The 13649-nt window shown below is 47.9% G+C and overlaps 1 protein-coding gene across 1 annotated transcript; it reads right to left on the minus strand.

Moving 5' to 3' along the window:
• Positions 1-12446, minus strand: cdkn2d (cyclin-dependent kinase inhibitor 2D). Its single transcript, NM_001079371.1, is given in 3 exon segments — positions 1-3732; positions 5260-5409; positions 12219-12446. Coding segments are annotated over 2 exon segments (486 nt in total). The 5' UTR covers positions 5401-5409; positions 12219-12446; the 3' UTR covers positions 1-3387.
• Positions 12447-13649: the final 1203 nt, after the last annotated feature.

Here is a 13649-nt window from a genome sequence, read left to right on the forward strand (position 1 = left end):
TTTTTTTTTTTTTAAGTAGTTTTGGAAATATTTGCCTTTCTCTTCTGCCTCTTTCCAGCTTTCATATGGGGGTCACTGACCCCGGCAGCCAAAAGCTATTGCTCCGTGAGGCTACAGTTTCATTATTATAGTTAGTTTCTATTACTTATCTTTCCGTGCAGGCTCTCTACTATTCATAGTCCCATCTCTCTTTTAAACCACTGCCTGGTTGCTGGGGTAAATAAGGCCCTAGCAACCAGCTAGCTGCTCAAATACCAAATAGAGAGCTGCCGAATATAAAGCTAAATAACTAAAAAAAACATAAAAAATAAAAAACAATTGCAAAGGGTCAGTACAGCCAGTTACCATGACTTTCAGAGAAGCTGTTCAGCCAAAAGCCTGATAATTTCCAGACAATTCATTTAACTCTAAGTTCACATCAATCACTATGGATCCCCTTTAAAGCACCTGAAATAGCCCTGTGTGTGACTGCCCGTAAAGGGAAACTATACCCCAAACAATGTAGGTCTCAATAAATATATTGCATAAACAGCTCATATGTAAACCCTGCTTCTTCTAAATAAACCATTTTCATATAAATATACTTTATTAGCAGTATGTGCTATTGGGTAATCTTAAATAGAAAACTGCCATTTTAAGAATTAAGGGCCGCCCCCTGGGATCATAGGAGTCACAGTGCACACAAACAAGCCGAGGCACACATACATGCTAGGCCCCATCAGCCAATGAATGGGCAGAGTTCTGCCTTTTGCTCCCACACTACTTCCTGTTACAGTTAGAGCTGCATCACTTCCTGTCAGCTGATCTCTGAGGGAGCACACAGCCCATCACAAAATGGCGGCTCAAGGGAAAGGATATAAAAGGCCAATATTTACTGATATATATTCCAGATTGGCCAGATTCAATGATATAAACTATCTGTTGGATAAGTGATCATTCTGGGGGTATAGTTTCCCTTTAATCAGCACAGAAAGCTCTATGATACACTTCAATTAACTGCAATATGTCCAAAGCACTAGTAATATTCCCGCGCGTTACTACAGTATATTAGGAAGAGACATCAGGGAGTGTGTTTTAGTAAATGTCTCTAAAGGCAAAGCTGTGGGGATGCCAAAGGGCACGACTGGGGTGCCACAGTGGCATAATAATAATAATAATGACAGATTGGGACTGGAAGGGAAGATGGCGCCAGTATAAAGCATCACTATAGCAGAAACATGGAATAGATGCAGAATTTTACTATTTTGTATGGTTCAGAGATGGCAGAATCCCATTACCTCCTTCATAAATAGGCAACTCCAACGGAAATCAAAGCACTAATAAATGTGACTCCTTCAAGCAGGGCCCTTTATATAAGTGCTGCCCAAGCTGTGGCCCTGGGGTGTCTGGGTAATATTTTGGGCAGTCACATGATCCCCGTCTGTGTTCTGTTGTCCCTAAAGCAGTGACAGAGGGGCTGACATTTGCCTCCCACACGGCCTGTAGGAATCTCTAATGAGCAGACTATGGCGGAATCAGCACATTGCAGAACGGCTCTATGTGGGAAGGAACACAGAAATTCTTTCTCTGCAGGGCCGCCTACCCACAACTACATTCCTCTGTGCCAGAATGGCATTTTACTTTTGCTGATACAGCAACAGAGGAATTGTACTGAGTTTTTATATAATGCAATTAACTTAATTGTACAGCAAGGTTACACAAGGCTAGGCGCAGAAACGAGCTGCGTATAGGGAAAAGGTGGGTACAAGTAAGAATTACAGGCGGTGTTATTATGGGGCTATATCATCCACAAGTGAGGAGTCAACTGGAGCGGTATAAAGGTGTTATACAAAGAGGGAATATGGGTAAATGAGGAGTTATGGGGAGGGGTTATATGGAGCAATAGGAGGAGTTATAGGGAGGGGTTATATGGAGCAATAGGAGCAGTTATAGGGAGGAGTTATATGGAGCAATAGGAGGAGTTATAGGGAGGGTTATATGGAGCAATAGGAGGAGTTATAGGGAGGGTTATATGGAGCAATAGGAGGAGTTATAGGGAGGGTTATATGGAGCAATAGGAGGAGTTATAGGGAGGGGTTATATGAAGCAATAGGAGGAGTTATAGTGAGGGATTATATGGAGCAATAGGGGGAGTTATAGGGAGGGGTTATATGGAGCAATAGGAGGAGTTATAGGGAGGGGTTATATGGAGCAATAGGAGGAGTTATAGGGAGAGGTTATATGGAGCAATAGGAGGAGTTATAGGGAGGGGTTATATGGAGCAATAGGGGGACTTATAGGGAGGGGTTATATGGACCAATAGGAGGAGTTATAGGGAGGGGTTATATGGAGCAATAGGAGGAGTTATGGGGGGTTATATGGAGCAATAGGAGGAGTTATATGGAGGGGTTATATTGTGCAATAGGAGTGGTTTAAGGAGAGTCATAGGAAAATCTTATTTGGGAAAGGTTGAGTTACATGTAGGGCTTATGTGAAGCAGAGACATAAAGGAGGTGGTTATAAAGACACTGGACCACCGTGCTTAAACAAAGGGGCATTTTTTTGCACTTCTGCCATTAAGGGCAAGGTACATTACAAAGTACAAAAACAGGGACAAAGCACTATTTTATTTTGCATCTTGTTCCACTGAAATTTCCTGGTTACACCGAGGCACACCTCTTTGTACTCCTAGAATAGAACACAAAGAGCTGCACCTGAGCGGCTGTGCTGTATACAGAAAGAGCACGGAGCAGCACTTGGGTGCCCCTGTAATGCCGCACAGTACAGTAATGCCTGTACCACTGAAAATGGGCCCAATTGTTTTTGTATTGGAAAATATGGAGCAATAAGGAGTAATTGGTTACCATTTTGGTTTTGATTTGTGAATCATATTTTGGGGCAGTTTGGACTGTACTGAAATCTAAAATAAATGCATTTGTAATTTAGAAACTTTCACTAAACATAAACATATAAAAGTATAAAGTAATTGCAGAAAGACAGGGACTTTCAAAGAGAGAAAAGAATTATTAAAAATAATAATAATAATAATTAAACATGACCTGAGTATTAAAATAAAAAAACTGCACGTAACCGGCCACATGTATGTAAATATGTACACAAAGAAGTGCTCATTAATGCATTGTTATTACCCTAAAACCAACAGCATTTAACCACTAGTAAATGTTCCCCTTCCCTGAAGGGTGCTGCAGTTGTTCCCAGCATTTATAAACTCCTGACAACATATAGGGCATTGGTACTATTGCAGCTCTCCGCAGTCAGTCATAAACATGCTAAACTATACAATAATACTGAGTAGCTACCCACTACTATGCATTGCACTAGGAAAAGAAACTGAGCACCATATCAAATTGTTCCCATGGCATGTTTGGACAACTTTGGGTATTTCCTCTATGTGCTGAGCTCAAATATGGAAGCCAGGCGAGGATCCAAGATGGCGGCCAACTGTGATGGCGTGTGCCCTTCCCGATCCCGATGCTGAAGGTCGGAGATAAGAGCAAGGTAGGTAATAACAGGGACGTGACCTGCTTTAAGGGCTAGGTGTATAGGTAGGGAGCCAGAGGCATCAGGTGTGTTGATCTCCGCTCCATGCTGGACCAAAACTTGTAAGGTGTCCAGGAATCCGCAACGGGCTGCATCATGAGCAGGGGTGGTGCCGTATGCATCTTGAATATTAGGAGAGGCACCTTGTTTCAAAAGCTCTGATGCAACAGGGGTGCTGCCAAACATCATGACCTAGAGAGAAAGAATGAGTGTGAAAAAGGGTTAAGCTTACAGAGGAAAGGAGAGCAAGAAGGAGGAGCAAAGGCAACAGAGGGGGGTATTAAATTATGTAAAAGAAAGGTCATATGGTTATGGGGAGAAGAGATTGTAAAAGGAATGTTAGAATAAAAAGGGAAGAAAGTAAAACAATAAATAAAAACAATTGCCTACAAAGTAAGAGAAAATAAATCATTCCGAGCTCACTTTACGAATACACAGATATTTACTGCAACACAGTGACACTGTACCCGTGCCTTAATTAACCCCTGGCTGCTGGGCGTGGGGCATAATTTGTTGTTCAGTCGCGCACACACCCTTAGTACAGGGAGTGGTCACCCAACAGAAGAGCACAAGCAAATAATAAGGAATGCCCCACCCTGCAGAAACCTTTCAACTTCACCGAGGACAAGGCAAATTTGGCACAGGCTTGCAAACACATATGGATTTACAGGGCCACTCAAGCTGAAACTCACGTTACTCTGGTGAAAAAGAACACTTTATACTAAGTCACAGTTTCTTTTGTATGAGGAACAATATCTGCAATGAAATGGAACTGCCTGTAAACTGCCAATGCTTTTATTCCAGCTGGATATCAGGTGGCCAGACTAGTGAATCTTTATCGGATTCACTAGCCCTCAGACTTACAGTTGGGCCTAGAGAGATCCACTGTTAGAGGATTGCATCTCTGTAACAACTAGGTCCTCGTCCTTCAATTCTGGTCAGGCAGGCTGTTGGGAAGGCCCCATCCATGGGTCAATAAGCTGACAATTTCTATCAGCCCATGTATGACCACATTACTTGGTAAGATCTGGTCGGCAAGCGAGCTAATCTTCTCCCGATATCCAGATGGCCAGTATTGGGCTAATTCAAGCATTTGGCACTGGGGCCAAACAACTGAATTAGAGCAGCAGGTATAGGCGCCCGTTGGTTCGGGGACCACATCAACGAGACAAAAAAATCAAACCTACCCGATTGAGATATGCCCGATTTCAGGCATATCGGGCATGCCCGTCGTTAGTGCCCATACACGGGCTGATATGCTGCCGAATCAGTCTAAAGGACGATACCGGCAGGTAGAATCGCCCATGTATGGCCACCTTAAGCCTTTATTAATAAAGACAGAACCAGCATCCTCAGCATATTTTGTTTTTCAAGCAAGATGTGCCAGATCCTTGTGCCTCTGGGACTGGGCTGCTTGTACTCTGCAAGTATTCAGTGCACCTATTCAGAGCTGTTATATTAAGTTACTTCTTAATTGCTTTTCCTACTTCATTCTGTGAGTCACTAGGAATATAAAAAGATGCAACCAGAGCTCAGCCTGCAAGGAGCAAATTCAGTAATGAAGTTAAATTGAGAGCTTCAGCTCTTCATAATCCATGTTAGGGGCCCTTAACCTGTTCTAAATCAGTTAAATCCCTCATAAGACAAATTCCCTATATAAAAGATGATTTCCCAGTATGTTGGGAAATGACCTTGTGTGGCCATACTTCTCTCTCTCACCTGCAGAGCAGTTTTGCCAAAGCGGTTTAGGCAGTCAGGGTGGATCCTCTCTTCATGGAGAAGCCTCTTCACTTCTAATAGGTCTCCCCTGGCAGCCGCTCGTGTCAGGCGGTCTCCGGCGCTGGTCTCTTGTAGCAACATGAGGGAGAGCTGCAAGATCAAAAAGGAAGAATGAAATAAACGAATCAAAAGAATGGGAAATTATCAGCAAACTATAAAGGAGTACTAACAGGATAGCAACCTACAGGTGGGTGATATCGGGCTAATTTGATCTGATATCAGGCTAATTCGATCGTTTGGCCCTAGGGCGGTGCCGCCAGCTCAGAGACCGTATCAACGAGCTGATGTGGTCCCCAATCCAACGGTAAAATCAAACCTGCCCTATCGAGATCTGGCTGATTTTAGCCCAGATGTCGGTCGGGGAGGCCCATCGGTGGTGTCCATACATGGGCAGATAAGCTGCTGAAATGGGTTTGACAATGCCCTGACACTTACAAGAAAGCTAAGATTCTGTGTGTTACTGACAGATAACTGACAGGTTACAATCAGGCATGTGAGAGACAGGCAATTACAGGCAGATAATAGACAGCTAGCCATGGCCTCATGGCCAAAAATCACCCAACTTGTGTGGGCACATGGAGTAAAGATCTGGCTGTTTGACAAGGGGCTTGCAACGTGTATGGCCACCTAAGCTGTCTCACCTGTCTGAATGGCTATTCAGACAGGTGAGACAGCTTAGGTGGCCATACACGTTGCAAGCCCCTTGTCAAACAGCCAGATCTTTACCCCATGTGCCCACACAAGTTGGGTGATTTTTGGCTAATTTGATTAATCTCCTCTAGCAGAGGCGACTGATTGCCTCAAATGCTTTCCTACCGATGAGAATGTAGATTACTCGTAGGAAAACGTGTGGCAACTTCGGGTGACTTCAGGAAGTCGAAGTGACATATGTTTTCCTACCGGCAATTTACATTTGATGAGATTAGTCGCCACTGCTAGAGTAGATGGAGCTACTAGTAGCAGCTACTTGTCACAGCTACTAAAATAGACAAAGCTGATCATTTATTCATAACTGTCTCTACGTGTGTTTTACCAGAGGCAATTCTCAGTGTTGTCTATGGCAGGGGATTTTCTGGCGTTTAGTAGCCTTGACAAGTAGCTGCTACTAAGTAGCTCAGTGTGTCTTCACACACAAGCTTCTGCTTCCTTTCTTCCATCTGCCCAAGTAAATCCACACATGCAAAGAAGCCATGTTCTATGAACACAACATACCAATTCCTTGTGCTTTACTATCTATTTAAAGGGGCTGTTCACCTTTGAGTTAACTTTTTGTATAATCAAAAGTGTCATATTCTGAGACAATTTGCAATTGGTCTTCATTTTTTCATTATTTGCATTTTTTTTTTAGTTATTACACTTTTTGTTCAGCAGCTCTTCAGTTTGGAGTTTAAGTGGTTTAAGTGAGAGACTGGTATATAAATAGGCGAGGATTTAAACGGAAAAGAAAGTTATTAACAATAACAATAAAACTGTAGCCTCACAGAGCAATAGATTTTTTGGCTGCCGGGGTCGGTGACCCCCATCTGAAAGCTGCAACGCGTTAGAAGATGAAGGCAAATAGTTTAAAAACTATAAAATAATAAATAATGAAGACCAATTCAAAAGTTGCTTAGAATAGGCCATTATATAACATACTAAATAAATGTTTACCACCCCTTTAAGAAAGAAGACCACAAATGATAAATAGGAGCATAATCTTAACCTCTCTCTTTGATTTGGCTGCACTTCATGTTGCCAGTAAACACACAGCACGACGACGGAGATAGAAGAGAAATACTACACCTTGTTGTTGTACCTTCATAACCTAGCAACACGCATATTTATAATCAATAACCTACACAGAGATACTAGTAGCAGCTACTAAAATAGACAATACTGATTATTTACTGATAATTATCGTGTGTTTCAGCAGAGGCAATTCTCTGTATTGTCTATGGCAGGGGATTTTCTGGCATTTAGTAGCTGTGAAAAAGTAGCTGCTACTAGGAGCTGTGTGTCTTCACCCTAAGGGTATTTTTTGAGCCCTAATTGTCACAGCTCCCACTGACACCCCCTATATCTTGACACGATATTGTAAAGAAAAACAAGGAAACAACTGCTGCACTTGAAGCAGTGACAAACAAGCAGACGGGGTGTAGAGAGCCCAACATGGGTCAGCGCCAAGTAATGCACAAACACACACACCTTGAAAAGATTCAAGTCTCTTTAGCACAGCTGTCACCTGTTAAGTAGCACCAAACCAATAACAAACAGAGGCTGAAGATAGTATGTGAGCTTATTGTTTGGATGAGTCACTAGTTACCAGTACTGGCCAATTTGGCCACTAGTCTCTGTATCCAACCTGGCCAGTCATCAGCCTATTTACCTGTGGGATCAAACAGGCCCTGAAGTTGGCCTATAAGTGCGTCTCTGTGGCTGAATAATAAGCAATAAAGTACATAAATACATAACCAGCTCATGAGACCAGACAGAGAATGTTTTCACTGGGTTTTAAGGTGCCCATACACGTTAAGATCCACTCGCTTGGTGAGGTCGCCAAGGGAGCTGATCTTCTCGCGATATCCCCATCTACGGGTGGGTGATATCGGGTGAATTCAGGCTAATTCGAATTAGAATGCCGGTAATAGGTGCAATCGGTTCGGGGACCACATCAACGAGCCAATGCGGTCCCTGATCCGACTGAATTTTTTAACCCAATCGATATATCTGCCCGATTTCAGGCCAGATGTCGGTCGGCATGCCTGTCGTTTGTGCCCCTAAACGTGTATGGTTAGGCACAGATCTAAGGAAACGAGGAGGCTCTGTTACCACAAAAAGATAATTAAGTGACAGTTACCTGAAACAATGAAACACAATGAATCTACCAACATTCAGTTGCAAAAAGTAACAGAAGAAATGTGCTCAATATAGTCATAATACCTACTTGACATACAGAATAGCAACACCAAGGGACACTCTATTATCTTACATCAGGCAGTGCACTGAGTGCCAAGCCAAGATGCTCAGAATCAATCTAAGATAGCATCAAATGCTCCACCCTGGCCTACTTTCAGGCTTAGAGCTCTAATGTCAGCCCAAAGTAAAAAGCTCTGCTCCGATGGGACCTTACTAACTAACCTTGCAAGTACCGCTATAGCTCTACATGTATAGGCCTACGATACATTGAGAGCACAGAAGGGGCAACAAACAGAGCAAATATATATATATATCTTGATAAAGGTCTTAGGTGGAGACCGAAACGTTGATCTGTTTTATCAGTATGATACAATAAAAGTCATGTTTTATATTTAAAACCCTGGTGTGCACCTTATACTTCTGGATTTGTGGATAATTGGATACACGGAGGTAGCACCTAGGTAATTTGCATTTATATGTTTGGTGTGCTGAAACTCTTTTGGACTGTATATATATATATATATATATATATATATATATACAGATACAGTTAAAATGATTAGGTGGTATGAGAAACAGGAGGAAGAAGCATAGAATATCAGCATGGCAGCATAAGGAGGTACAAGTGGAGAGAGGTAGTGAGATCCTTTGGCTAATGAGGAGCCATGATACAACATTAATGTGTGGAAAGGTGGGTTCTTTCTTAAGTCAGAGCAAGAGAATTCAAGAAGAGGAACGGACGGCTGAAAGGGTTAAAGGTAGGAGTCTGGGAGCCATTTAGGTTCCAGTAGTCTTACAGCAGCCCCTCTGGCATTTGCCTGAACCCACAGATTGCCAGTCCGGGCCTGATTTTCAGTACACAGAGGCCCAAACAGCCCCCCCATAGGCCCAATAAATAGTGTGTGTCTATGGCACCTTACAGCAGCCCCTCTGGCATTTGCCTGAACCCACAGATTGCCAGTCCGGGCCTGATTTTCAGTACACAGAGGCCCAAACAGCCCCCCCAGCAGCCCAATAAATAGTGAGTGTCTATGGCATCTTACAGCAGCCCCTCTGGCATTTGCCTGAACCCACAGATTTCCAGTCCGGGCCTGATTTTCAGTACACAGAGGCCCAAACAGCCCCCCCATAGGCCCAATAAATAGTGAGTGTCTATGGCACCTTACAGCAGCCCCTCAGGCATTTGCCAGAACCCACAGATTGCCAGTCCGGGCCTGATTTTCAGTACCCAGAGGCCCAAACAGCCCCCCCATAGGCCCAATAAATAGTGACTGTCTATGGCACCTTACAGCAGCCCCTCTGGCATTTGCCTGAACCCACAGATTGCCAGTCCGGGCCTGATTTTCAGTACACAGAGGCCCAAACAGCCCCCCATAGGCCCAATAAATAGTGAGTGTCTATGGCACCTTACAGCAGCCCCTCTGGCATTTGCTTGAACCCACAGACCAAGGCCTGGATAGGATACAGGCACGCAGGAAGGAAACAGTGACGGGCTGTGAGATGGGAATAATATAATCACAGAGGGAAAGCAGAGAGTGAAGGTTCCCCCGGGACACTGTGCCAAATCAGCAGGGTTACAGAGAGTGTCGCCAGGAATAATCACTAAAGCGGAACTAGGGCCAAGTTTTGGTAACTGAGATGCCACACAGCTTTTTTCATACCACTGGCTACTCTCAATATCCTGTGACAGGTACATACAGTGGGACATGTAAGTGACAGGGAGAGGCAGTGGGGTGTGGGTGGCAGGAGAATACAGGGGGGTGTCAGTAACGGGGCAGGTAGAGGGGGATGTCAGTAACGGGGCAGGTAGAGGGGGATGTCAGTAACGGGGCAGGTAGAGGGGGATGTCAGTAACGGGGCAGGTAGAGGGGGATGTCAGTAACGGGGCAGGTAGAGGGGGATGTCAGTAACGGGGCAGGTAGAGGGGGATGTCAGTAACGGGGCAGGTAGAGGGGGATGTCAGTAACGGGGCAGGTAGAGGCGGGGGATGTCAGTAACGGGGCAGGTACAGGGGGATGTCAGTAACGGGGCAGGTACAGGGGGATGTCAGTAACGGGGCAGGTAGAGGCGGGGGATGTCAGTAACGGGGCAGGTACAGGGGGATGTCAGAGAGAAGAAATACAATGAGATATCAGTGATAGGATACAGTAGGATTTCTGTGATGGGGATTTAGTGAAAGGGACACAGAATAAGATGTCACAGACGGGGGGGCACAGTGACACAGAATAAGATGTGAGTGACAGGGGATACAGGGAGGGGTCAGTGACAGGGGGATACAGGGAGGGGTCGGTGACAGGGGGATACAGGGAGGGGTCGGTGACAGGGGGATACAAGGAGGGACAGGGGGATACAGGGAGGGGTCGGGGACAGGGGGATACAGGGAGGGGACAGGGGATACAGGGAGGGGTCGGTGACAGGGGGATACAGGGAGGGGTCGGTGACAGGGGGATACAGGGAGGGGTCGGTGACAGGGGGATACAGGGAGGGGACAGGGGGATACAGGGAGGGGACAGGGGGATACAGGGAGGGGTCGGGGACAGGGGGATACAGGGAGGGGTCGGGGACAGGGGGATACAGGGAGGGGACAGGGGGATACAGGGAGGGGTTGGTGACAGGGGGATACAGGGAGGGGACAGGGGGATACAGGGAGGGGTTGGTGACAGGGGGATACAGGGAGGGGACAGGGGGATACAGGGAGGGGACAGGGGGATACAGGGAGGGGGTTGGGTGACAGGGGGATACAGGGAGGGGACAGGGGGGATACAGGGAGGGGACAGGGGGGATACAGGGAGGGGACAGGGGACAGGGGGGACGGGGGATACAGGGAGGGGTCGGGGGGATACAGGGAGGGGTCGGGGGATACAGGGAGGGGACAGGGGATTACAGGGAGGGGTTGGTGACAGGGGGATACAGGGAGGGGACAGGGGATACAGGGAGGGGTTGGTGACAGGGGGATACAGGGAGGGGACAGGGGATACAGGGAGGGGTCGGGGGGATTACAGGGAGGGGTCGGGGACAGGGGGATACAGGGAGGGGACAGGGGATACAGGGAGGGGTCGGGGGGATACAGGGAGGGGTTGGTGACAGGGGGATCCAGGGAGGGGACAGGGGGATACAGGGAGGGGACAGGGGGATACAGGGAGGGGACAGGGGGATACAGGGAGGGGTTGGTGACAGGGGGATACAGGGAGGGGACAGGGGGATACAGGGAGGGGACGGGGGGATACAGGGAGGGGACGGGGGGATACAGGGAGGGGACGGGGGGATACAGGGAGGGGTTGGTGACAGGGGGATACAGGGAGGGGACAGGGGGATACAGGGAGGGGACAGGGGGATACAGGGAGGGGTTGGTGACAGGGGATACAGGGAGGGGTTGGTGACAGGGGATACAGGGAGGGGACAGGGGGATACAGGGAGGGGTTGGTGACAGGGGGATACAGGGAGGGGACAGGGGGATACAGGGAGGGGACGGGGGGATACAGGGAGGGGACGGGGGGATACAGGGAGGGGACGGGGGGATACAGGGAGGGGACGGGGGGATACAGGAGGGGTCGGGGACAGGGGGATACAGGGAGGGGTCGGGGGGATACAGGGAGGGGTCGGGGGATACAGGGAGGGGTCGGGGGGATACAGGGAGGGGACAGGGGGATACAGGGAGGGGTCGGGGACAGGGGGATACAGGGAGGGGACAGGGGGATACAGGGAGGGGTCGGGGACAGGGGGATACAGGGAGGGGACAGGGGGATACAGGGAGGGGTCGGGGGGATACAGGGAGGGTCGGGGGGATACAGGGAGGGGTCGGGGGGAGGGAGAATACAAAGTGATAGAAGTCAATGGCAGTCACAACACGGAGAAGGAGGGCCGCGCCAGTTCGGTGCCAGTCAGGGGAACGTTCCCCAGACACACACAGAGCGGCTTCCGTTACTGTTGCAGCCGGTGACAGATGATGTTGCTGCTCCCCAGCCGGCTCCCCCTGCCACACACAGAGCCCCCACCTTACCCACCTTATATACCCGCCTTCCCGCGCTGACACAGGTGCTGAACACGTGACCCGCTGCCCGGCAGGTGAGAGACGCGCAGTCAGAACCTTCAACGGGCGCAGTCCGAGTCGCGGCGGATCGCAGCCTGTCGCTTGTTTTCGGCCTCTGACGTCACCGCCCCACGTGGTACGCGTGTTATTTTTTTTAAAAAAGGCAACTGTTGTGCCGTCGTCTCTTTGTGCCCATTGGTTTTGCCGGACGCCGAGGCCCCGCCTCCTTGGCCATTCCAGCCAATAGAAATGACAGCTGCCAGAGGGGCTCGCCGTTGCTAGGCGGTAACCCGCAGACTGACGCAGAGTATGCAACCAATAGAAAAAAAAAGAGAGGAATGGGTGGGTCTTGAGAGAAATTTTAAAAAGGAGGGGCGGGGCTACTAGCGGTTCTGTGTGTGAGGTGAGGGGGTCAGGCTGGAGTCAGCAGTACGGTAACCTTAGCTTCACCTCCGGCGGGACGTGCTGTTTGTGTTTAAATGCAGCCTCTGCTTCCTATAGGCAGCCTGTACCGTCCCATGGGGTGAGTGTCAGTGTGAGTGTGTCAGTGTGAGTGTGTCAGTGTGAGTGTGTCAGTGTGAGTGTGTCAGTGTGAGTGTGTCAGTGTGTGAGTGTGAGTGTGTCAGTGTGTGAGTGTGTCAGTGTGTGAGTGTGTCAGTGTGTGAGTGTGTCAGTGTGAGTGTGTCAGTGTGAGTGTGTCAGTGTGAGTGTGTCAGTGTGTGTGAGTGTCAGTGTGTGTGAGTGTCAGTGTGTGTGAGTGTCAGTGTGTGTGAGTGTCAGTGTGTGTGAGTGTCAGTGTGTGTGAGTGTCAGTGTGTGTGAGTGTGTCAGTGTGTGTGAGTGTGTCAGTGTGAGTGTGTCAGTGTGAGTGTGTCAGTGTGTGTGAGTGTCAGTGTGTGTGAGTGTGTCAGTGTGTGTGAGTGTGTCAGTGTGAGTGTGTCAGTGTGTGTGAGTGTCAGTGTGTGTGAGTGTGTCAGTGTGTGTGAGTGTGTCAGTGTGAGTGTGTCAGTGTGTGTGAGTGTCAGTGTGTGTGAGTGTGTCAGTGTGTGTGAGTGTGTCAGTGTGTGTGAGTGTCAGTGTGTGTGAGTGTCAGTGTGTGTGAGTGTCAGTGTGTGTGAGTGTCAGTGGTGTGTGAGTGTCAGTGTGTGTGAGTGTCAGTGTGTTGTGAGTGTCAGTGTGTGTGAGTGTCAGTGTGTGTGAGTGTCAGTGTGAGTGTCAGTGTGTGTGAGTGTCAGTGTGTGTGAGTGTCAGTGTGTGTGAGTGTCAGTGTGTGTGAGTGTCAGTGTGTGTGAGTGTCAGTGTGTGTGAGTGTCAGTGTGTGTGAGTGTCAGTGTGTGTGAGTGTCAGTGTGTGTGAGTGTCAGTGTGTGTGAGTGTCAGTGTGTGTGAGTGTCAGTGTGTGTGAGT

The sequence above is a fragment of the Xenopus tropicalis genome, chromosome 3, assembly GCF_000004195.4.
Source record: "Xenopus tropicalis strain Nigerian chromosome 3, UCB_Xtro_10.0, whole genome shotgun sequence".
Classification (NCBI taxonomy): Eukaryota; Metazoa; Chordata; class Amphibia; order Anura; family Pipidae; genus Xenopus; species Xenopus tropicalis.